Below are 25135 nucleotides of genomic sequence, written 5' to 3'. Positions count from 1 at the left end.
CTCTGCTTCTCTCAGGTCCGCAAATTTGCGTCCAAGGATAGCGCAGGCCTGCGCGTGCGCAGTCACCCCTCCCTGCAGAGTGAACAAATAGGCATAGTGCATGTCAATGGCACCATCACTTTCATTGACGAGGTAAATTGAGCCCTAACAAAAATGATGATTAATTTTCTTGCTTTTATTATAGGCACAAATATTTTATAACTGCAAAATCAAAAGTCAACCAATTTGGAAGTCCAAGCGAAATCCTGTATTTGTTGTTACTCCTCCTGTTTCTTCTTCACCAATGGTGAATCCTCTTTTGCTTCTTAATGTTGTGGTGATTATCTCTTTTCCAATCTAGTTCTACTTTTCCTTAAAATATTGCTGCTTACAGAACAGTCTGAGGTTGCTTAAAAGTAAATCACAGCGCGCACATGACATTGTTCAAAACAATAAATGTTTTGATGATTGTACAATGTACATTATTATACGTTAGTCACAAAAGTAATTAACTTTTGCTCAACATGTCAGGAAATGCACCGAAACCTTTACCTGCAAATTTAATTTGACTTTTTTTGAACTTTTCAACTGCTTAACTCAATCACTGACAGACGATGTGCAAAAAATTGTCCACTCCAGTGCCAGGGTTTTTGTCACAAATTCCAAGACCCAGAGAGTATTGAGTTTTCAGACTACATAAACATTCAATAAAGCCTCAGACTTTCTTCTTTCATTAGTTAATTCCCAAATTATATGGGTCTGCAGTTATCTGAGATTGAAATGGGGCGGCTGTACAAAATACAATACATACATATTGATTTATATCGCGCTTTAGCAACAAAGACTTTGACTCTGACTTTGACTTCTCAAAGGCAAAGTCAGATTTATTGTCAAATATGCTAATATGCATGTGATGGAGATTAGACAGAATAAGAATTTATCATATTTAAACGTTTCATGCTGTTATATGCTTATTTCAAACATGTGTGACTCGAATACACAATTGAAGCACAGACAACCCTGGGGTCAATCTGAGGTCAACATACACAGCTTGTTAAACTGTCATGTTCATCGAGGAGATCCGGCCTTGGGCAGAATTTAGGACTTGGGAAACTCCTTTATCACCGAAGTAATTTACGACTTGAAACTCCTTCACAGGAAGAGCTCATTAGCCAGGTTACAAATTTATCAGTTCATGAAAGAGACAATGTTTTATTGCTTACAGCTGTTTGCGCTCAGAACGTTCTAGGGGCGTCGTATATTAATCAAGAAGACGATGTTTGACTAATGTATCACTTACATTTACATATACTCTCAATAAATAGCTTGGCGAAGGGCTGCAGAATTCGGGCATCTGTCATGAATAGCTACGTCTCCTGCCGGCAGTAAAGACAATCTTTCTGGGTTCGAGTCTTTGTCCGCAGTGTCCGATGGAACATATCTGACAGTATGACATTTCACAGATGAAATGATTCTGAATAATTATTACATAATTCTAATTCTGAAATGATTTTCGTTCTGATGACGATCCCTCCATTTTTAAACTATTCTTGCAGCCTCAGAATTGTTTGGGTGTGTTTTTCATGCCCATGTTGTTTCCATAGTAACAGGACAATATTGCTGTTGCCTTCCTCTTAGATGCACAATGACGATGGCGTGTGGCTGAAGCTCAATGATGAAACCGTCAAGAAGTACGTGTCCAGCATGAATGGCTACACCGAGGCCTGGTGCCTCTCTTTTAACCAGCATCTTGGCAGGAGCCTTCTGGTCCCCGGCGACGTAAGTAAGAAGGAGACGGTCAGAGGACATTGTTGTTGTTTTTTGTGGGATGTCATTTTTGGAATGGGTCGAAAATGTTTTTTTTTTTAAATTTCTACCTCATGCACAGCAAAGGAAAAGTGTGCATCTAGCTAAGAGATGCTTCAATGTTGTTCAAGATTGACCAAAATGTACCATATTTCCTCATATAGTCACACACAGGGTTCATTTACCGTATTTCCCGGTGTATAAGGCGCACCTGGATGCCTTTCAAAACGTCTCGGCCCGGGTGGCCGACAACTTCTTTAAGAAAAAAAGTATATATATATATATATATATATATATTTTTTTTTTTTTTTCAAATCAAATGTTGGTTTTATTCAATAAAGCAAAAGCTACAAGCAAACCGCTACAAGCCAATCAGAAACCTGTTACGTCCTTCGGACTAGACCGTGACTGTAAAGTGTACTTGAGAGTTTTGAAAAGCGCTTAGAAAGAGGAGTCCACGTGGCTTTTAGCAGACAACGCAACGCAAACATTGCAATGTGCACCATGACGACAAACGACAACTGGATCAAAATCTTCAGCAAGGGATATTTACCATCAATTAAGCAAGGGAGCATTTGTGCTAGGTACTTTCTTAATTAAAAACAAATCATTTATACTTTGCAACAATGTTTTTTTTTTTTTTTTGCGATTAGTCGTCTTATTGTGTTTCAAATTGTGAAAAATGGGACAGGCAACTTTATGGCCGGGCAGGCAACTTTCCAGAGTTGTCTGCCCTGGTGTCCGCTAACTTTTTATCATGAGTTTCAGACACTGCTTATATATGGAAAAAGTTTGAAAATACACCATTAATTGTGTGTGTGCTTGACACTCCTGTACACCGGAAAATATGGTATTCATCAAGTTTATCTTTGCTAATTATTGTTTATGATGAATTGGTCTATTATCGTGGTCCGCGGTGACCACCAATTGAGGAAATATGGTATGCATTGGAATTGAAGCTTCTCTTGTAAGTGCTCACGCACTCCCAGAACACACTTTTAAGTGCATTGACTAACACAACTTTAATCTTGTGCTAAATGAGCTGAGTGGGCTCTTTCTTCTTCATTCCCTTGCAGTCCATTAACACTAATGCGTTATGGCCTGCCGCAATGACGGTTATTATTGTATTTATTTGTCTTGCTTTTTTGCTGCTTTGTGCCATATCCAGCAACATAGGTCAGTCTAAATGTGTTGCTCCTCGGTTGTTTGAGTTGCATGGGAGATGAAAACAAATGAGATCATGAAGTTTCGGAGTGGGATAGTTGCACCTCCACAGTTCCTCAATGCTTTCAGTGCAAGGTCTCTCTCTCTTTCTGAACAACATGACACACCTTATCATCCAAGTTGGGTATTTATTATTATTTTTTGGAAGCGCTTTCCATTCTTTCTTTTTCAAATTGTACTGTCTCTACGGAGAAACCGCAAGAGCGCCCCCCCCCCCCCCCCCCCCCCATGCTGTTTTTCTCCCCTTCCTATGCCACATGTCTTGACTGTCTCACGATTTGCTGCTCAGAGTGTCTTTAATGCTTACCATGGAGTCGACTTTTTGTCCTGGACTCCCTTAACTAATTTCCTACCACAGGTGAGTTATATTCAAAAGAAGGCTTGAATTAGCTTGCCTGCTCCAATCACATCATCAATTGCATCTCATTTATGACTCGCGCTATCTGTGTACTTGTGTCAAACTGATGTGTTTCTAAAGTTGCATGGATGTCGCTTTCCTTTTGTATCTTTTTGTCAGCCCAAGGTGATCGTAATGTCCTGGAGTGATTTGTGTTCCAGTGATACCTCGGTTTACGAACCCCTTGGCTTACGAATCTTTCGGTTTACGAACATTACATTTATGAACATTTTACCTTGGCATACAAACTATTTTTCGGGAGACACAAAATGAGTGATGTGTCGTTCGCGAATGAGCTCGTTCTCCTAACAACAAAATGGCAGCCAACTGTTTTTGTCCTCTATTCCCCGCCCCCAGTATTCGGTTAAAGCCAGTGCAGCAGTGAGGGGAGGTGGTTTAAAAATTAAAGAGACAGGCAGACGACCGTGAGAGAGTTTCGACTTTAATAGTTCAAAGGGACAGTGTAGACTGCAAGGTTAAAATATCCCATCAATCAGGCTCCACAAACAACCCGCACAAGCCATCTGTACACTTGATGCAAAAAGCCATCGACCCAGCTAAACGGAACACAATTGATGAGGAACTAGATAAAATGATCACAGAAAAAGCACCTACAAGGGATCATTCGTCAAGATGGTGAAAGAAGAAGGCTACGTTCCTCATCAAGTGTTTCATGTTGATGAAAGCGGCCACTTCATTCCATCAAGCCATCAACGACCATCACAAAGGTAAATAAAACGACTTTATTATACTGTACAGTTGATTTCTTTAATTATAATACCATAGCACATTTATTATACATACAAGAAGGTATATTTTGTGTAGTTTCAAGGCAGTAGAAAGTAGAAAATGATGTTTTATGGGGACCAGGGAACAGATTCTTCTCATTTTAATGGTTTCCTATGTGAAATTATTTTTTGGGATACACACTTTTCGCCTTACACGCTCTGTCTGGGAAGCAATTAAGTTCGTAAGCCAAGCTATCACTGTATTTTTAATAGCATGGAATGAAAAGGCTTGAATAGGTGTTGAATATAGTATGTTTGACAGCAAATCATGATTGTGTCCAAGCATGCCCCGCCCACCCTGTCGCTCTCGATGAAAATGAAGATGCAGCAGTCAAAGTTCAATTGTTTTAGATTGAATTATTTACTTCCTCTGAATTTATTGTGGAATCGCAATTGGATAAAATTATTGCATAATAATAATAATAATACTTTGATAAGCGATTGAATTCGATATGATTTGAAATCACGCTTGCTGTGCTTTCCCACTCATCCATAATTCCCGCTTTCAACTCTTGCAGGAGGTCAGGGGTCAGATGGAGGACATCACGAAGGAGGTGAGCAGCTGCCCTTCCCACCAAGCTCCCGTTGGGGTGCAGGGAGGGCCAAGGCAGGGCGGCGGAGCGGGGCTTTATAAGGTAGTGAAGAGCGGACCCTCTGGTCACAACATCAGAAGCTGCCCGAACCTTAAGGGCATCCCCATTGGAATGTTAGTACTTGGCAACATGCTCAAGGCCGTAGGCGAGGTATGCACCCATCCCAAATGCAACGTCTTCATCATGGATTGAGTGTTCTTTCCTAATCAACTGCATTGATCACATTAAGCCAATTCCGACACAAACAAATCTCCTGAAACTAATACAGTGATACCTCAGCTTATGAATTTAATTGGTTCCCAGGAAGTGTGTGTAAGGTGAAAAGTTCATCTTCCAAACATTAATTTCCCATATGAAACCATGTATGTAACGTGACCTTGAGAGTTTTGAAAGGCACTTAGAAATGAAATGAATTATTATTATTATTATCTATTCGCTAGCTAGCTTGTTATCTATTTGAGTTACTTCTGGGTTGAGTGAACGCTGGCGCGTGTGGCTGCCGCTGCTCACCCACAGAAAAAAACGTATCCTGTGACTGTAGTGACCTTGAAAGTTTTGAAAGGTGCTTAGAAATGAAATTTATTATTATTATTATTAGCCTGCGGTGGGGTCTTTTTCGGTCCTGTAACAGCAAAAGTACTCCACTCTATAACAAACCATTTATGCACTCAAGGAAATGGCTAGTCCGCCAGCCACCGTGGCACTCCGTGTGATTTGGTTCGTTTGCCAAAAACTAGTTCGTATGCCAAGTTCATATTCTCGCAAATTTAATGTTCGTAAAGCGAAAAGTTTGTTAGCTAAAGCGTTTGTAAGCTAAGGTATCACTGTACTGAAGAATCGCTCTGACCTTTCTCTTCCCCACTGCGCCGGTGTGATTTGTGATTCATTTCCACTTTTTTTCCGATTAGCTTATTGTGCTACGTCAGAAATTTCTTGCACGTCAACATTTGATACTTTGACTTTTACGTCACTTTTTTGTTTTTTTTTTTGGGTGCTGTGGTGTGTCATGCTGTTCACTAACCTTGCACTAAGAATGGCCCGTTCGGACCCTTGAGGTGCAACCTGCACTCACTAATACTGTCCTTCCCATCTCTTTTCCTCTCTCGAATAATCGAGTATTTCAGGGAGTTGAGTGAATGTAACTTTGAATAATCAAGCTCGCCACCAGTAAGTTTTGCTTTGAGCCACGTTGCTTTTGTTCTGACAGCCACAAAATGTTTGTCTTCCAATGTTGTTTATTGAAAGTGCCCAAAACCACATCCGCTCTCATCCATGTCTATGTTTGGATGACAATATCTAAAAATGTGGTGAGAGTTTGGATGAAGAGTGTTATTTGTGTACCAGGTGGTCAACTCGGAGGGTACGTGGGTGCAGCTGGATAAAAACAGCGTTGTGGAATTCTGCGAGAGTGACGAGGGAGAAGCCTGGTCGCTAGCCAGAGACCGCGGAGGAAACCAGTACCTTCGCCACGATGAGGGTAAGCCACACCCTCCATCGTCATCAGAATCATTTTTATTGGTCAAGTATGTAGAACACGCTGCACTCGTATCATCATAAAAAAGACATGACAAATAGGTAGCTAGAAAAGGTGGTGAGCAGGGTGCGGAGGGTCCAGTAGGATTTTCCGCTATCTATCTGCTGTCTATTAGCTATTTAACTAACTAGCTGGCACTCTAGCTAGCTAGCTATTAGCTATCTATATAGCGAGTTATCTATTTTCTGTCTATTAGCTATTTAACTAACTAGCTGGCTAGCTATGAGCTATCTATCTCGATATCTATCTATTAACTAGCTATTAGTTAGCTTATCTAGCTATCTATTTGCTGTCTATTAGCTATTTCACTAACTAGCTGGCTAGCTATCTATTTATTACCTGTATTGTTTTTCTACTTTCATTCGTTTCATCACTTTTGCTGCTGTGAAATGTCAATTTCTCCACTGCGAGACTAATAAAGGCAAATCCAATTATTCAATCCAATCCAATCTTGCAGTTTGCAAGCCGTCGAGAGCGGATTTTTTTTCCCCGCCGTCCTAAGTGTCCGTTGAAGTGCGATTTTGTCCATTTGCAATCACTTCCTGGATTGATCTGATGAAATGTGCTCGGACAGAACAAGCGCTGATTGAGCACGGCGCCCAGACGCCGCCGCCGAGCCCTTTCTCGGTGCAGGCCTTCAACAGGGCTGCATCATCCAATGGAGCGCAGGGCTTCGACTATGGAATCTCCAACAACAAAGGTCAGTTATGGGATGGAAGAGTTGCTCACACAAATTGCCCTTTTGTGGTCCATCACCTACATTATGGAACACATTTTGACTTCTACCATGGGGAATATTTTGACGGCGATCTCCCACCTCAGAGTTGAGGTACACCTGCACCGATAGTACTTCTTCTTTTCCAAAGATGTTTGTTACTCAGTTTTCAATGATGCTAACGCAGATGTATTAATTAATTAATATAAAAGTGACTTCGCAGTTGTGATCGCTATGACATTTGAACAACTTCAACGAAATTCACTCCAGGTGATGCGACAAAAATTCACCTTTCAGCCATTCATGCATGGTTTCTAATTTAACTCATTCACTGCCAGACGATATGCAAAAATGTGTCCACTCCAGTGCCAGGGTTTTTGTCATTTTTACTCCGATTGTAGGACCCACAGAATAACATAAACATTCAATGCAGCGTGAGAAACCTTAGATTCTCTTCTTTTATCAGAAAAAATGATTTAATTCCTAAATTATATAGGTCGGGAGTTATATGAGCTTGAAATGAGGGTGGCTGTCCAATATATAATGCAATAGATACATATTGCTTTAACAACAGCTGAAGCTTACGTCTGAACTATTTGAATCATATTCATACGTGGATGAGTAACAAGAAAGCATCTTCTCCGAATCTGAAGCCATTGCTTTGATTCTGGAGCAAGGCAGTGTGTGAGCAATAGTGACGTCACGAACAAGGGGGCGGGACCTTCTGAAACTGGCCACTTCCGGTTTCAATTTTTTGCAGTTTCAGCACACTTTAAGTCATTTTTATTGGTGTTTTGCATTGGACTAAAAATATCAGCCTGCGAGTTTTGGGTATTTTCGATGCTAAAAAACGTTTTTCTGATGTCAGTTAGGAAGGAAAAAAATGGTGTCGGTTGTCCTTTAACTCCCTTGGTAGTTGTTAAATGTGATTGTCCGCTTTTTGCACCGACGGTACTTTAAATAGAGATCACCGTCAATTTGCTTTTTGAATTAGCCTCTTTTTTCCCCCCCACACTAGTTTCATTTTTCACTTTCACAAGTTATCCAATTTTCCACGTAGACTTTTTCATCTTTCTATGCATCTTTCACTCTTATGTAGCTTAGCTCTGCTCACCTATTCTGCATCAAACATTGTGTCTGTGTGTTTGTCTTTGGTTTGGCTAGCCAACACCTTTGCATCCAAACGTCACACTTAAAATGAAGAGCGAATGATGCCAAAGCCCAATTGTGGTTTCCCTTCCTCTGTAGTTTCTCCTTTACCTCCTTTATCTCCATGTTTGCAGGTGACCGGCTGAGCGCCATACTGAATTCCATTCAGTCTGGGCCCTTCGTCTCAGCAACTCCTTCCTCAATATTTGAGGAAAGCGCACAACCTCCTTCCTCCTCGTCCTCCTCCTCTTCCTCTTCTTCTTCCTCCTCCTCCTCCTCCTCACTTGTCCACAGTCCATTTGTGTTTGGACAATCCCCCTCCCAACTGTCTCAGCCGCAACCACAGCTTCTGAGTAAGTGTGTCAAGTCATTAGTCAGCTGATGAAAAAAAAAAGTGTATATATATATATATATATATATATATATATATATATATATATATATATATATATATATATATATATATATATATATATGACTAAAAATATCAGCCTGCGTGTTTTGGGTATTTTAGATGCGATCAAACGTTTTTCTGATGTCAGTTAGGAAAGAAAAAAGTGACGTCGGTTGTCCTTTAAGAGGCTGACTTACCTTATTCGATTTTGTTGTGACTGTTTTTTTTTTCCCCACGTTTGCATCCGTTTTCCTTCTCTTTCATTTCCTTTCTTTGAGTCTTTTCATTCGCCGCCCCAACCGGCCGTGAATTGTCAGCGCTCACAAAAATACTTTTATTGTCTCCAATGACCTCCTTTCAGCAGATATTTTTAGAGCTGTCGGTGTGAAATGGGCAATTGGACCTAATGCAAATTAGCAGCTCTTGTCTGACATTTTGTGTGTGTGTGTGTGTGTGTGTATCATGCGTCTTCTGACTTATCAGCTTCACCTGAGAACACTTGAATGCATTGCCTCTTTCAATGTCACCATCTTTTATTGAAGCCATTTTCTCTTGTCTCTCTCCCCTCACTTTGCATTCCATGCCTTGTTTGTTTACCTTGCACAATTGTTTTCCGCTATAGATGATTCACCACGCAGCCTTGCTTCTCGCGAGCGTGCACGCAAAAGCGGCGTGACCGCGGGCGCCGGGCATGCCGCTGCTCTCTCATCTCTTGCTCTCAGGCAAAAGGGTGGGTAGTCAAAAGATGCACGCCCTCCCTCAAACTCAGATGGAGCTTGGGTAGAAAGGTAGTTTTCTATGCTTTTATTTTGTAAGGTCGTCATGAAGATTTTCTAATCGGTTCTCGCCACCCTGAAAAAGGAGGTCTCGACTAAGTGTTTACACTCGATACATACTCATGCGCTCATTCATTCTTTGTTTTGACCTTTCATATTGGTTTGAAGCATCTTTTTCGTCAGATGTCAGAGATGACATTTATCTAAAACAAAAGTTTTACAGGAATGTATTAAAGGGGATTTATGTTTGCCGTCATTCTCAGTCATATCGTCTATAAATAGATAGACACAGGCAGACAGACATAGATACAGTAGATAGCTAGCTAGCTAAATACAGTAGATAGCTAGCTAGCTAAATATGGTAGATAGCTAGGTACGGTAGTTAGATAGCTAGCTAGGTATGGTAGATAGCTAGCTAGCTAGATACGGTAGATAGCTAGCTAGGTATGGTAGATAGCTAGCTAGCTAGCTAGATACGGTAGATAGCTAGCTAGATACGGTGGATAGCTAGCTAGGTATGGTAGATAGCTAGCTAGCTAAATATGGTCGATAGCTAGGTACGGTAGTTAGATAGCTAGCTAGGTATGGTAGATAGCTAGCTAGCTAGATACGGTAGCTATCTAGGTATGGTAGATAGCTAGCTAGCTAGATACAGTAGATAGCTAGGTACGGTAGCTAGCTAGGTATGGTAGATAGCTAGCTAGCTAGATACGGTAGATAGCTGGCTACCGAGATGCGGTAGCTGGCTGGCGAGCTAGATACGGTAGATAGCGAGCTAGGTAGGTAGGTAGATTGATTGATGATTGGGAGATTGATTGATTGACAGAGATTTATTGATTGACAGAGAGATTGATTGATTGCTTGAGAAATTGAGAGTGAGATTGATTGATTGATTGATTGATTGATTGATTGATTGATTGATTGATTGATTGAGAGAGATAGAAGCGATAGCTTGAGAGAGAGACCTAGATAAAGACAATTGTATTCTGTCATTGAATTATCCAATTGCCCGATGCTGTGTTAGTGTGTGAAAGCCCAGAGTCATGGCAATATTGCGCTCTCTTTCCACAGCACACGTGAACAGTTTTTAATTGCTGTCAAAATCAACCGCAGAAAATTAGAAGCTTGAAAACTCCGCAGAAAAATTGACATGCATTAAAATCACATCTGGGAGTGAGCACCATATCTCCCCTTTGAATCTGCAAAGCACTTCCTGTGTATTTGTCTCTTTTCATCCAACTGAATTTTTGCTATTTAGGTGAGCGAGGGAACCTGATGCCCGGTGCACGGTCCATGTCCCCGGCCTCCAAACACCGCCAGGAGAACCGTTCTCTCAAACAAGAAAGTCGAGGGAGCCGCGTATCGGAACACGGGCGAGTCAAGACAAGTCAAGAGGGCTCCCGTTCGGCTAGCGAAGCCCTCATACTTCGTTCCGATACGGCCAAACTACGCTCCGACTCTCACAGCCGTTCACATTCGCCCAATCACAACACTCTGCAGGCCCTCAAGTCGGACGTCAGAAGTTCAGGGCATCGGTCAGAGTCTCCCAACGCGGGCTCCCGCTCCTCCTCGCCTAAACAAAAAGGAATGTCCTCTTCTGGCAGGTCCAGTCCTTCCAGCACCTCCTCCCAGCATTCCTCCTCAACACACCACGACAAGAACGTCCCCGCTAAAGTTAGCCCGTCTTCCAAAGCCCGGCTCGAACCTCCCCGAGAGAGATCCAAGTCCGATTCTTACACTTTGGACCCAGACGCTCTTAGAAAGAAGAAGATTTCTCTGACCGAGCCTTTAAGAGGCAGATCGACCTCCCCTAAACCAAAACTGTCTCCCAAAGATCCAAACCAAGACGTTGTGGAGAACACAGAGAACCGTGTTCCTTCCCCCCACGTGACCCAAGAAAACCTGCACAGCGAGGTGGTGGAGGTGTGTTCCTCGGGCACTCTACTTTCAAACGAGGACGCAAATGATGAAAACGTGGAGGCGCAGGACTCCGAGGAGGCCCCTTGCAAGGTGCACTTTAGCATTGGCAAGGCACCGGTCAAGGAGGAGTTGGACAGTCGCTCTTCACCCAAAGTCAGCCGCAAAACCTCCAGTCGCCACAGCCGGCCAAAGAAAGACAAATCGGGACCTCTCTTCAAAGGTGAGAGCATTCAGAAGATATGCGAGCCCGCCAAGCAGGCCATGTCTCCATCTGTGGCGGAATGCTCCCGGGCGGTCTTTGCGGCCTTCCTGTGGCATGAAGGTATTGTCCACGACGCCATGGCCTGTTCGTCCTTCCTCAAATTCAACCCGGATTTAAGCAAAGAGCAGGCGCCCGTACGCAGCTCCGTGGGAGGCCAGGGTGCCGAGGAGAAGGAAAGCAAGCTGAAGAACCGCCACTCCCTTGAGATTTCTTCCGCGCTTAACATGTTTAACATAGCTCCGCATGGTCCGGACATCTCCAAAATGGGCAGCATCAACAAAAACAAGGTTCTTTCCATGTTGAAGGAACCGCCGTTGCCGGAAAAGTGCGAGGACGGCAAAGGGGACGCCGTTTCCTTTGAGATGGCGTCCCATCCTTCCAGGAGAACAAAATCCATCCTACCTTTGACTCTGCAGCACTTGGTGGCGTTCTGGGAGGATATATCCTTGGCCACCATTAAGGCAGCCACTCAGAACATGATCTTCCCCAGTCCTGGCTCCAGTGCCATCCTCAAGAAGAAGGAGAACGAAAAGGACAGTAAAAAAGGCAAGAAGGAGAAGAAAAAACGGGAAAAGGCGGAGGTGAGGCCGCGGGGGAATCTATTCGGAGAGATGGCGCAGCTGGCAATGGGCGGACCGGAGAAGGACACCATCTGTGAGCTTTGTGGGGAATCTCATCCTTACCCCGTCACCTACCACATGAGACAGGCTCACCCAGGTGAGGAGAGAGAACCTGGAATTACGGCGTTGGCGCAAGGGGGCGATTGACTCATCCCTCATCATCCCTTCTTCAGGTTGTGGCCGCTATGCCGGAGGACAAGGCTACAACAGCATCGGTCACTTCTGCGGCGGCTGGGCCGGCAACTGTGGCGATGGAGGCATTGGAGGCAGCACCTGGTATCTCGTGTGTGATCGCTGCAGGGAGAAGTACTTGAGAGAGAAGCAGACTGCAGCCAGGGAGAAGGTATACAGTCATACCTCGGTTTACGAAACCTCGGCTTACCGACTTTTCGGTTTACAAACGTTACATTTATGAACATTTTACCTTGGCATACAAACTTTTTTCGGGATACACACGGAGCTGCCACAATGAGTGATGTGTCGTTTGCGAACGAGCCCGTTCTTCTAACAACAAAATGGCAGCCCACTGTTTTATCCTCTTTTCCCCGCCCCCAGTCTTCGGTTAAAGCCACGTGATTGGTCAAGAACGCAGCAGTGAGGGGAGGTGGTTTAAACATTAAAGAGACAGGCAGACGATAGTGAAAGAGTTTCAACTTTGATAGTTCAAAGGCAGAGTGGAGACTGCAAGGTGAGGAACTAGATAAAATTATCACAGAGAAAGCACCTACAAGGGATCATTCCTCAAGATGGTGAAGGAAGATGGTTACGTTCCTCATCAAGTGTTTAATGCTGATGAATGACTCCATTCCATCAAACCATCAACGACCATCACAAAGGTAAATAAAATGACTTTATTATATAGTACAGTTTATTTCTTTAATTATAAAACCATAGCACATTTATTTTACATAAAATAAGGTATATTTTGTGTAGTTTTAAGGCTTAGAAAAGTAGAAAATTACGTTTCATGGGGACCTGGGACCGGATTATTCTCAATTTAATGGTTTCCTATGGGAAATTAATTTTTGAAATACACACTTTTCCCCTTACACGCTCTGTCTGGGAACCAATTAAGTTGGTAAGCCAACATATCACTTTAGATCAAATATTAGGCATTACATGGCGCTACAGTAAAGGGTTGGGGTACGCACAACTTCTACGTTGGAGAAATGGAGTCGACCTGTTGTGGCTCACATGACTTCACATATAAGGCGCACAGGATGATAAGGCGCAGGGTCATCTTTTGAATAAAATGAAGGCTTTTGGGTGCCTTATAATGCGGAGAATACGGTACTTCTGCTTGCTATTTGACCTGAGTGACTTCGTTGTCAGGTGAAGCAGTCCAGAAAGAAGCCACTGCAGGTGAAGACCCCAAGAGCCCTGCCTACTATGGAAGCCCACCAAGTGATCCGGGCCAACGCTTTGTTCCTGCTGTCACTCAGCAGCGCCGCCGAGCCTAGCATGCTATGCCACCACCCGCCGCGGCCGCTTCATTCCCAGCTGCTTCCCAGTCTCAAAGAAGGCGTGTCGGCCGAGCTTCCCAATAAAATGAGCTGCCTCTACCTACAAACACTCGCCAGGTATCTAACCATCAGAAAAAAATATTGTTTACGTCTTCGCGGGAGGGTAATTTCCCAATGATCTTGAAGGCAACACACGGAAAACTTTGGCGCCTACCAAGATGACCATCTCTTCCAAGATGAGATGAGATATTTGCGATCCACGTCGGTTCCTGCGCCCTACATTTCGGTGACGCCCGATGCCTGCCCGAATGTTTTTGAGGAACCGGAGAGCAACATGAAGTCAATGCCACCCAGGTAAATAAATACATCTTACACACAACCCTGGACAGTTCACTTGTCATTTTTATCTATCTGTCTAACTAGCTAGATAGATAGATAGCTCGCTCGCTCTCTAGTTCTCTCGCTCCCAAGCTATCTATATAGCTAACGATGAAAAGGTTTCTTCAGCCGTCATCTGTACTTCTTTGAAAATTCATCGATGGACCACTCCTGTACGACTGGGAGCTTACACAGACCTATATAGCTAACGTACAACTCTAGCTAGCTGACGTACAACCATAGCTAGTTAGTTAGCTAACGTACAACCATCTCTCGAGCTACCTAGCTCTTTAGTGCCCGAGCTATCTAGCTAGCTAATGTACAACCCTAGCTAGCTAACGCACAACCCTATCTAGCTAATGTACAACCATAGCTAGTTAGCTACCTAACGTACAACGCTTGTTATCTAACCTACAACCATAGCTAGCTAAGGTACAAACATAGTTAGCTACCTAGCTAATGTACAACCATATCTAGCTAACTAACGTACAGACATAGCTAGCTTGCTAACGTACTGCCATAGCTAGCTAGCTAATGTTCAACCATAGCTAGCTAATCCTCTAGATACCTAGATCTCTAGCTATCTATCTAGCGCTCAGGCTCTCGAGCTCCCTACCTCTCTGCTCTCTAGTTCTCTATCTCCCAAGCTATCTAGCTATCTAGCCAGCTAGTATACAACCATAGCTATCTAATGTACAAACATAGCTAGATAGCTAGCTAGCATACAATCCTATCTCGAGCTACCTCGCTCTTTAGTTCTCTAGCTCCTGGGCTATCTAGCTAGCTAACATACAGCCATAGCTAGCTAGTTAGGTAACTTACAACCATAGCTAGCTAGCTATGGGTTTTGTTTTGCACTTGTGACACGGTTCCTCCGCGAGCCTCATGTCAACAAACGCTGTCGAAAATGACTTTTCATCACTTTTATCAATAATGTAGGCTAAGTATCTCCCTTCTATCATGTATCGCCTTGCAGTCTGGAGACCAGCCCGATCACAGATAGCGACACAGCCAAACGCACCGTTTTCCAGAGGTCTTACTCCGTCGTCGCCTCGGAGTACGACAAGCAACACTCACCCAGTCCGGCCAGAGTCAAAGCCGTTCCCAGACGCAGGGTCCATAGCGGCGACGCGGGTAATTCCACTTGACACATTCAACATTTTCATATGCTATGCCAGCATCTTACCTTGTTGTGATCTTCTTTCCAGAAGTGGGTTCGTCCCTATTGCGCCACCCTTCCCCCGAGCTGTCCAGGTTGATCTCGGCCCACGGCTCCCTCAGCAAAGGCGAGAGGAACTTCCAGTGGCCCGTGTTAGCATTTGTCATCCAGCATCACGATCTGGAGGGCCTGGAGGTCGCCATGAGGCACGCGCTGAGGAAATCTGCATGCCGGGTGTTTGCCATGGAGGTACGGCCGTTAATTGCCATTTTGAACCTCATCTCAAAATATTACGACACCTGCTTATCTATCATTCCTCCGGTAAAATAATATGCAGTTGGTCTCCGTCTTTGCACATACACAAACTGATCAAACTATTTAACTCAAACGCCACTGCATCTAGTCAAAGTCTAATACAAATGCCCATTGATCTCCACTTGAGAAAATAAAAATCCCCAAGCAGCTATTTGAAAAAAAATACAAGACAGTGATACCTTGGCTTACAAAATTTACGGTTTACGAATGTTAAATTTATGAAAATTTTACCTTGGCATACAAACTATTTTTCGGGATACACACGGAGCTGCCACAATTCGCGAACGAGCCCGTTCTCCTAACTTGAAAATGGCAGCCGGCTTGTTTTGGTCCTCTATTCCCCGCCCCCAGTCTTCGGTTAAAGCCACGTGATTGGTCAAGAATGCGGCAGTGAGCGGTTTGGGGGAGTTGAAACATTAAAGAGACAGGCAGATGACAGAGAGAGAGTGAGAAAATGGATGGAAAACAAAAATTTGCACTTGTTTCAACTTGTTAGTTCAAAGGCACAGTGTAGACTGGAAGGTTAAAATTCTCATGAATCAGGCTCTACAAATAACCCGCACAAGCCATCTGTACACTTAATGCAAAAAGTGGTCAACCCTGCTAAACAGAACACAATTGATGAGGAACTAGGTAAAATGATGGCAGAGAAAGCACCTACAAGGGGTCATTCCTCAAGATGATGAAAGAAGGCTACGTTCCTCATAAGTGTTTAATGCTGATGAAAGCGGCCACTCCATTCCATCAAGCCATCAACAACCATCACAAAGGTCAATAAAACCACTTTATTATACATTACCGTTTATTTCTTTAATTATAATACCATAGCACATTTATTATACATCAAATAAGGGATATTTTGTGTAGTTTTAAGGCTTAGAAAAGTAGAAAATTTTATGGAAACCTGGGAACGGATTATTGTCATTTTAATGGTTTCCTATGGGAAATAAATGTTTGGGATACACACTTTTCGCCTTACACACTCTGTATCTTTTGTGTAGTTTTAAGGCTAAACAGCCTTCTGATTGGCTGCCGTGCTGAGTATGCAAATTGCCAAACGAACGTTCAAAGCCTGTTTCGTGCTTTGGACTATACCGTGACTGTAAAGTGTACTTGAGAGTTTTGAAAGGCGCTTCGAAAGAGGAGTCCACGTGGCTTGTAGCAATTTGCTAGTAGCTTTGTGCTATATTGAATAAAACAAATGTTTGATTTGAAAAAAAAAAAAAACATTTTTTTTTTCTTGAAGAAGTTGTCGGCCACCCGGGCCGAGACGTTTTGAAAGTTGTACGCCCGACGTAAAAGTTGTACGCCCCGGGGCCTCCGGGCAGGCGTTATTTCAAACACTGCATATATAAATGTCAGAAGACTGAAATGTAAATTGAGGTAACTTCAACTCAATTCTTCCATGCTAAACTCATGCTAATGTCTTCTCGGTGTCCCACCAGGCATTCAACTGGCTCCTGTGCAATGTGATCCAGACCACTTCTCTGCATGACATCCTGTGGCATTTTGTAGCATCTCTCACTCCATCACCCTTTGAACCAGACGATGAGGAAGATGACGAGAACAAGGCCAACAAAGAAAACCTTGAACAGGTGTCCAGCTGTTACGGTACTTTTATTTGAGGGCGTCTCCATTTTCTGATCGCCCTTTCATCATCACGCCTCACAGGAACGAGACGTCAGCGTTTGCGAGCACCCTCTGTCCGACATCGTCATCGCCGGAGAGGCGGCCCACCCTCTCCCCCACACTTTTCATCGCCTCCTCCAGACCATCTCTGACCTCATGATGTCACTTCCTAGTGGAAGCTCGCTTCAGCAAATGGCGCTAAGGTTATCATACCTCCCATTTTTTCAGACTAGTTTTAAAGGACAACCGACACCAGTTTTTTTTTTTTTGTTTCCTAACTGACATCAGAAAAACGTTTGATAGCATCGAAAATAGTCAAAACATGCAGGCTGATACTTTTAGTCAAATGCAAAACACCAATAAAAATGATTTAAAGTGTCCCAAGACTACTTCAAAATGACCTTGAAGATGGCCAGTATCAGAAGGTCCCGCCCCCTTGTTCGTGACATCACACCAGGACGTCTTACCTTGCTCTAGAATCAAAACAATGGCTTCATATTCGGAGAAGATACTTTCTTGTTACTCATCCAGTTATGAATATGATTCAAATAGCATAAATGTTTGCAATCCATTAAAGAAGTCCTCCCGTATCAATTCGAACCGTCAGGACTCCAATGTCGCGTCCCAGAAAATGGACACGATGGCGCCCAAGCTCAATTGGAAATGGGCTGACTTGTCTGCTGGGAATTTGTGTCAACTACTATCAAATAGTAGTCTTGGTGCAACACACAACTATTCACCATTGCGTTATTTATGATTTTTTTCCATCAACACGGATCAACACAAAGTTTTCAGACCAAACAAAGTACCCAAAATGCATTGTGTGTGGCTTTCTCGGTCAGCGGCGTTCCTGACGTGACATCACGTCAGTCTTAAAACATAAAATCTAGCTATATGCGGTGGAATCTTTGTCAAATACGCTCAGTAGAAGTCATTTGAAGTCATTTTATAAATTATGGGACACAACTTGTCTGGAGTTGTCGGTTGTCCTTTAAGGTTTTGACAGTTTTGAAAGGTTGTCTCTCACCTTCGTAGGTGCTGGAGTCTCAAATTCAAGCAGTCCGACCACCAGTTCCTTCACCAGAGCAACGTCTTTCACCACATCAACAATATCCTCTCCAAGTCGGATGACGGCGACAGCGAGGAAAGCTTCAACATCAGCGTTCAGTCAGGCTACGAAGCCATTAGCCAGGCAAGGAATTCAGTACTTCATAATAATAATAATAATACATAATAATAATACTACATTTCATTTGTAAGTGCCTTTCAAAACTCTCAAGGGCACTTTACAGTCACTGGATCCGTTTTTCTGTGGGTGAGCAGCAGCAGTTACACGCGCCAGCCCGGAATAACTCAAATAGATCGAAATCTAGCTAGCTAGCTATTCGATAGTTAATAGATAGCCAACTAGCTAGCTAATAGATAGATAGCTAACAGATAGCCAGCTAGATAGCTAATAGCTAGCCAAACAACCATCTCGCTAATAGATATCTAACAGATAGCTAACTAGCTGGAAAGATCGCTAATAGATAGCCAGCCAGCCAGCTAGATAGCCAATAGATAGCCAGCCATTAGCTTGCTAGCCAGATGGATAGATAGCTAATCTATTTGAGTTACTTCCGGGTTGAGTGAATGCGCTGCTTCGTGTGGCTGCCGCTGCTCACCCGCAGAAAAGAATATCCAGAGACTGTAAAGTGTCCTTGAGAGTTTTGAAAGGCGCTTAGAAATGAAATGTGTTATTATTATTACTGTATCTATTAGCTAGATGGCTAGCTTTCTATCTATTTGAGTTACTTCCAGGTTGAGTGAACGCTGGCGCGTGTTGCTGCCACTGCTCACTCGCAGAAAAAAAATATCCTGTGACAGTCAAGTGTCCTTGAGAGTTTTGAAAGGCGCTTAGAAATTTATTATTATTATTATTATTATTATTATTATTATTATAGCCAGATAGATAGCTAATAGATAGCCATCTAACTAGCTATCTGGATAGATAGCCAATAGATAGCCAGCTATTAGCTTGCTAGCTAGCTGGATAGATATTTAGTAGATAGCCAGATAGATAGCTAAGAGATAGCTAGCTTGCTAATTTAATCCGAATCAGCAGAAACAAAATGTATCAATATAATAAATGTATTTATTTTGTTTTTTATTCAGAGAAATTCATTTGCTGCTAGTGTTAAAAAAAACAGAAAGCTAAAAAAAATCTGTCATCAAATTCTGAGCCTTAGCGTGTACTCGAGTACTACTGACAAAATTCCCCCAAGCATGCTCCGACTCAAATCCATCGTCGCCTGATAGGATCTCTGCTTGGTGACGTGCCTGAAAGACCTGACCAGCGTGGTGGACATCAAGACGTCCAGTCGTCCCGCCATGATTGGCAGCCTGACGGACGGCTCCACCGAGACATTCTGGGAATCCGGGGACGAAGACAAAAACAAAACCAAGAGCGTCACCATCAGCTGCGTGAAAGGCATCAATGCCTCCAATGTGTCTGTTCACGTGGACAATTCCAGGGACCTTGGGGTAAGAGACAACATCGTCCGCTCAACGGACATCGCTTGTGTCTTTTTTAGCTTCATTACTCTTTCTTCCTCCCCGTTGAATTCTTAGAACAAAGTGACCTCAGTGACCTTCTTGTGTGGAAAGGCCATAGAAGACCTTTGCAGGATTAAGCAGGTTAGACGGTGTGGAAATGTGTCTACTCAATAGCCAGTTAAAGGACAACCGACACCATTTTTTTTTTGCTTTCCTAACGGACATCAGAAAAACGTTTTCTAGCATCTAAAATACCCAAAAACCCACGCATGATATTTTTAGTCAAATGCAAAACACCAAAATTGGGCATTTCCAGAAAGTCCCGCCCCCAGTTCGTGACATCACGCCAAGACGTCTTGCATTGCTGGACAATCAAAACAGATTCGCAGAATATGCTTTCTTGTTACACATCCAGTTATGAATATGATTCAAATAGTTCTGAAGAGGAAAGCATACATGTTTGCAATCCATTAAAGTATTTATTCCGTGCCGTTTTGAGGCAACATTGGGGGGAAATGGATCACCAAAAAAGAGGCAGAAAATGGCAACCAACCTCCTGTGAGGAATTAATCAGCCCGTTTACACAGTCTGATAAATTCCATATATGGAGCTTGGTCGCCCTCTTCTGGCTCTTTTTGGTGCAACACAACGTTTTCAGACCAAACAAGTACAGCAAAATACATTGACGTGATGGAAGGACTGCTACAATGTGTCCTTTTTTTCGGTCAGGGGCGTTCCTTCAGTGATGTCACGTACAGACTCGTCACCAACTCAAAAACAAGACTTCCTCAATATTCAGCGCGAGTCTTGAAACGTAAAATATTGCTATAAGCGGTGGAATCTTCTTAAAATACGCTCAGTAGAAGTCATTTGAAGCCATTTTACAAATTATGGACACAACTTGTTCGGTCGGAGTTGCCGGTTGTCCTTTAAGGGAATGTTCCCATCGTAACATCCCCCTTTTTTCCATCTTAGGTTGACCTGGACTCACGTCACATGGGCTGGGTGACCAGCGAGCTCCCCGGGGGTGATCACCACGTCATAAAAGTGGAGCTAAAAGGGCCCGAGAATACATTGCGAGTGCGCCAAGTCAAAGTGCTCGGTTGGAAGGAAGGCGACAGCATCAAAATCGCTGGTCAGATCTCGGCCAGCATGGCGCAGCAGAAGAATTGCGAGGGGGAAACGCTGCGTGTCTTTCGGCTCATCACCTCACAGGTAAACGTGCTCTACATCAAGGGTCTCAAACTCCGGTCCTCGAGGGCCGGAATCCTACATGTTTTCCAACTTTCCCTGTTGCAACAGGGAAAGTTGGAAAACATGTAGGACTATGGCCCTCGCGGACCGGAGTTTTAGACCTACAAGGACAGCATTTCATGTGCAAATATTTGTTTTTTCAAGAAATATGAATATCACAACTGCAATACTGTCTGATGATGCAAGTGTTTGATCGAAACATCTTTTTTTTGTGTGTACACTTAGGTGTTTGGGAAGCTAATTTGTGGAGATGCAGAGCCAACCCCGGAACAGGAGGAGAAAAATCTTCTTTCGTCCCCAGAAGGAGAGGAAAAGGTTTGTTCTGAAAAAGTCAACATTGGATTGGATTGGATGAGCCTTTATTAGTTTTGCACCCGAGAAATTTGCATTTCACAGCAGCAAAGTCAGGAAAGGAAAGGAAGAAGTAGAAAAACAAAATACAGAGCTGCTGTAAAAGCAACCACTCTAGGCGCCATCTTGAAGTCAAAACAACAACAAATAATATGACAACACAAAGATACAGATATTCAAGTGCTCAAGATATTCAATCTTGAGCACTTTCTGCACCCTCTTTGTGACATGAAGCACTTCTAGATGAAAGAGGAGCGGATCAAAGCATCCTTTTCAGCAGCTAGAAAGCAAATAGTAAGCTAGCTATCTATCTATTTGAGTTACTTCCGGGTTGAGATAGCTAGCTTTCTATCTATTTGAGTTACTTCCGGGTTGAGTGAATGCTTGCGCGTGTGGCTGCTGCTGCTGCTCACCCACTGCAAAAGTTATCCTGTGACTTTAAAGTGACTGTGAGAGTTTTGAAAGGTGATTATAAATGAAATGTATTATTATTATTATTATTATTATTATTATTATTATTATTATTATTATTATTATTATTATTATTATTATCCTATGTTGCCTAAACAGGCTGTTGTACGAATGATCCAGATTAGGATTAGTAATGCTGATGACGTGATACCAGCGCAAATACGGCAATCAGGCCAGTCGTTAGTCAGGACAATAGGAACACTGAGTGGAGCCGCAGGGAGTAGTCCTCTGCTCCCCCCAACCTGAAAGTAGGGACCTATCATAGCAGAGTCCGGCACCGCCATGGATAGTAGGGATATATATAGGGCCAAAACTACCAGCAAAAAAAAAAATTCTGACGAAGCTTCTCGGATAAGAAGCAAAATGTCCGACACCTTCAAAGAAGTACAGATGACGGCTGAAGAAACCTTTACATCGATGTATGTTTCAACGTGTTTTTTTTTTTGTGTGTCGCTTCACTTTATCTCCTGTTCTTTTTGAATAGGTCCCATCCGACGCAGACCTCAAAGAACACATGGTGGGAATCATTTTCAGTCGGAGTAAACTTACCAACCTGCAGAAACAGGTAAGTATCAAGACCAGATTAAATTCAACCGCAAACCACCTGATGTATTTATTTCAGTTTTTGTTTTTCTTTCCAGGTGTGCACACACATCGTCCAGGCCATCCGCATGGAAGCGACGCGCGTGAGAGAAGAATGGGAGCACGCCATCTCCAGTAAGGAGAATGCCAACTCGCAGCCGAGTGACGACGACGCCTCTTCGGATGCGTACTGCTTTGAGCTGCTGTCCATGGTGCTGGCGCTGAGCGGCTCCAACGTGGGGCGCCAGTATCTGGCGCAGCAGTTGACGCTCATGCAGGATCTCTTCTCATTGCTTCACACCGCCTCGCCGCGAGTCCAGAGACAGGTGAGATGGGCTGGACAATCAGTGTGTGAAGAAAAAAGAAAAAAAGAGTGGGATTCCGACTCATAGCTTGTGAGCCATTTGTGTCATTTTCTTTTGTAATGTTGCCGTAAAGATGGCCTCCATCTGTGTCAAAGTCATTTTTTTGCCGCGGGCCACGTTGTAGTTATGCTTTCCTCTTGGGGGTTGCTATGAATCTGGGGAAGCCATTAAAATGTTAAATTCCTACATATTACATATAGAGCGCACGACAAATTAATGATACCTCGGTTTACGAACCCCTTTGGTTTATAAACTTTTCGGTTGATGAACGTTACATTTATGAAAATACCTTGGCATACAAACTATTTTTTGGGATACAACGAGCCCGTTCTCCTAATAAGAAAATAGCAGCCGACTGTTTTTTTTTTGTCCTCTACTCCCCACCCCCAGTCTTCGGTTAAAGCCACGTGATTGGTCAAGAACGCAGCAGTGAGGGGAGGTGGTTTAAACATTAAAGAGACAGGCGGACGACAAAGAGAAAGTGACAAAATGGATTGAAAACTGTGAATTTTGGACCCGTTTCAACTTTGATAATTCAAAGGCAGAGTGTAGACTGCAAGGTTAAAATTCCCATCAGTCAGGCTCCACAAATAACCCGCACAAGCCAACTTGATGTTAAAAGCTATCAACCCAGCTAAACAGAACACAATTGATGATGAACAAGGTAAAATTATGGCAGAGAAAGCACCTACAAGGGATCATTCCTCAAGACGGTGAAAGAAGAAGGTTACGTTCCTCATCAAGTGTTTAATGCTGATGAAAGCGGCCACTCCATTCCATTTCTCCACTGCGAGACTAATAAAGGCAAATCCAATCCAATCCAAACCATCAACGACCATCACAAAGGTCAATAAAACGACTTTATTATACCGTACAGTTAATTTCTTTAATTATAATACAATAGCACATTTGTTATACATGAAATAAGGTATATATTGTGTAGTTTTGAGGATTAGAAAGTAGAAAATGATGTTTTATGGAGACCTGGGAACGGATTATTCTCATTTTAATGGTTTCCTATGGGAAATTAATTTTTGGGATACACACTTTTCGCCTTACACACTCTGCCTGGGAACCAATTAAGTTCGTAAGCCGAGGTATCACTGTACACTATTTGAAAACCTCTGGGTGGGACAAACACAGTTGAGCTGTTTTCTGGGTTTGGTCGTGTGTCAGTTCAAAATGGCCATTTTCAGTCAATGGCAAAATGGATGAAAACAAGTGGTTGATTTTTTTTTTTTTTTTTTTGTATCTCACTTTTTTATTCTTAATAAAACACGAGCAGGACAACAATCGAACGATGAATCCACGTTTTCGCATTTCAGCCCTGTAACATTCCATGCCGCGCATGTTTTGATGCTATCATTTTATCGCAGGTGACGTCATTGCTCCGACGTGTCCTTCCGGAGGTGACGCCGGTGCGACTGGCCAGTATCATCGGGGTGAAATGTCTGCCGCCGGCGGACATCAGCGACATCATCCACTCCACGGAGAAGGGTGACTGGAACAAGATGGGCATCCTGGATATGTTCTTGGGCTGCATCGCCAAAGCGCTCACCGTACAGTTGAAGGCCAAAGGGACAACCATCTCTGGTACCGCCGGCACGGCCGCCGGCAAAGGGGTCACCACTGTTACTCTGCCAATGATCTTTAACTCCAGGTGGGTCGGCTTCATTTTTGCATTTTGGGTACTTTGCTTGGTCTGAAAACACCGTGTTGATGGCGAAATTAGAAGGAAAACTACATAAATACCGCGATGGTGAATCGTCGTGTGTTGCACCAAGACTACTATTTGATACTAGTTGACACAAATTCCCAGCGGACAAATCAGCCCATTTCCAACGCAGCTTTGACGCCATCTTGTGCATTTTCTGGGTGCTACATTGCTGTCATTGACGGCTCCAATTGATACGGAAGGACTCCTTTAATCGATTGCAAACATGTATGCTTTCCTCTTCAGAACTATTTGAATCATATTCATAACAAGAAAGCATCTTCTCCCAATCTGAAGCCATTGTTTTGATTCTCGATCAAGGCAAGACGTCTTGGCGTGACATCACAAACAAGGGGGCGGGACCTTCTGAAACTTAAACTTTCTGAGGTCATTTTCAAGTCGTTTTGGGACACTTTAACTCATTTTTATTGGTGTTTTTCATTTGACTAAAAATATCAGCCTGCGTGTTTTGGCTATTTTCGATGCTCTCAAACGTTTTTCTGATGTCAGTTAGGAAACAAAAAAAATGGTGTCCGTTGTCCTTTAACTCATTCAATGCCATTCATAAACTTTTTCTTGAATTGAAAATATGACATAGAGCGCCATTCCCAAATTTGTTCGGGCGTTGTTTTTTCATGCTTTGGTGCCGGTAAAGCGCTGGCCATGGCCTTTGGCTTTTTTTTTCTTTTCCACAAGGGGGCAGCGTTTCTGTTTTTTTTCCATGTTCCAGCTTCAGCTGTTGTTAAACCAATATGTACAGGT

At 43.1% G+C, this 25135-nt stretch overlaps 1 protein-coding gene across 1 annotated transcript in view; it reads left to right on the top strand.

Moving 5' to 3' along the window:
• Window positions 1-25135, top strand: part of mycbp2 (MYC binding protein 2) — a 74050-nt gene that overhangs the window by 40170 nt on the left and 8745 nt on the right. The window contains exons 49-72 of the mRNA XM_089001927.1: window positions 16-132; window positions 1618-1758; window positions 3299-3367; window positions 4713-4937; window positions 6132-6264; window positions 6896-7021; window positions 8320-8538; window positions 9202-9309; window positions 10614-12254; window positions 12331-12500; window positions 13490-13737; window positions 13807-13974; window positions 14975-15132; window positions 15207-15406; window positions 16918-17067; window positions 17144-17304; window positions 18137-18293; window positions 19400-19624; window positions 19712-19777; window positions 20612-20851; window positions 21116-21205; window positions 22197-22277; window positions 22354-22620; window positions 24036-24319. Of these exons, the coding sequence (XP_088858053.1) occupies window positions 16-132; window positions 1618-1758; window positions 3299-3367; window positions 4713-4937; window positions 6132-6264; window positions 6896-7021; window positions 8320-8538; window positions 9202-9309; window positions 10614-12254; window positions 12331-12500; window positions 13490-13737; window positions 13807-13974; window positions 14975-15132; window positions 15207-15406; window positions 16918-17067; window positions 17144-17304; window positions 18137-18293; window positions 19400-19624; window positions 19712-19777; window positions 20612-20851; window positions 21116-21205; window positions 22197-22277; window positions 22354-22620; window positions 24036-24319 (5444 nt within the window). The remainder of the gene's footprint in view (window positions 1-15; window positions 133-1617; window positions 1759-3298; window positions 3368-4712; window positions 4938-6131; window positions 6265-6895; window positions 7022-8319; window positions 8539-9201; window positions 9310-10613; window positions 12255-12330; window positions 12501-13489; window positions 13738-13806; window positions 13975-14974; window positions 15133-15206; window positions 15407-16917; window positions 17068-17143; window positions 17305-18136; window positions 18294-19399; window positions 19625-19711; window positions 19778-20611; window positions 20852-21115; window positions 21206-22196; window positions 22278-22353; window positions 22621-24035; window positions 24320-25135) is intronic.

Source organism: Hippocampus bargibanti, linkage group LG08, assembly GCF_051943395.1.
Source record: "Hippocampus bargibanti isolate YZ-2025 linkage group LG08, ASM5194339v1, whole genome shotgun sequence".
In the NCBI taxonomy this organism is placed as follows: domain Eukaryota; kingdom Metazoa; phylum Chordata; class Actinopteri; order Syngnathiformes; family Syngnathidae; genus Hippocampus; species Hippocampus bargibanti.
The sequence above is the reverse complement of the archived record's forward strand: the minus strand, read 5'-3'. Positions and strand labels throughout refer to the sequence as shown.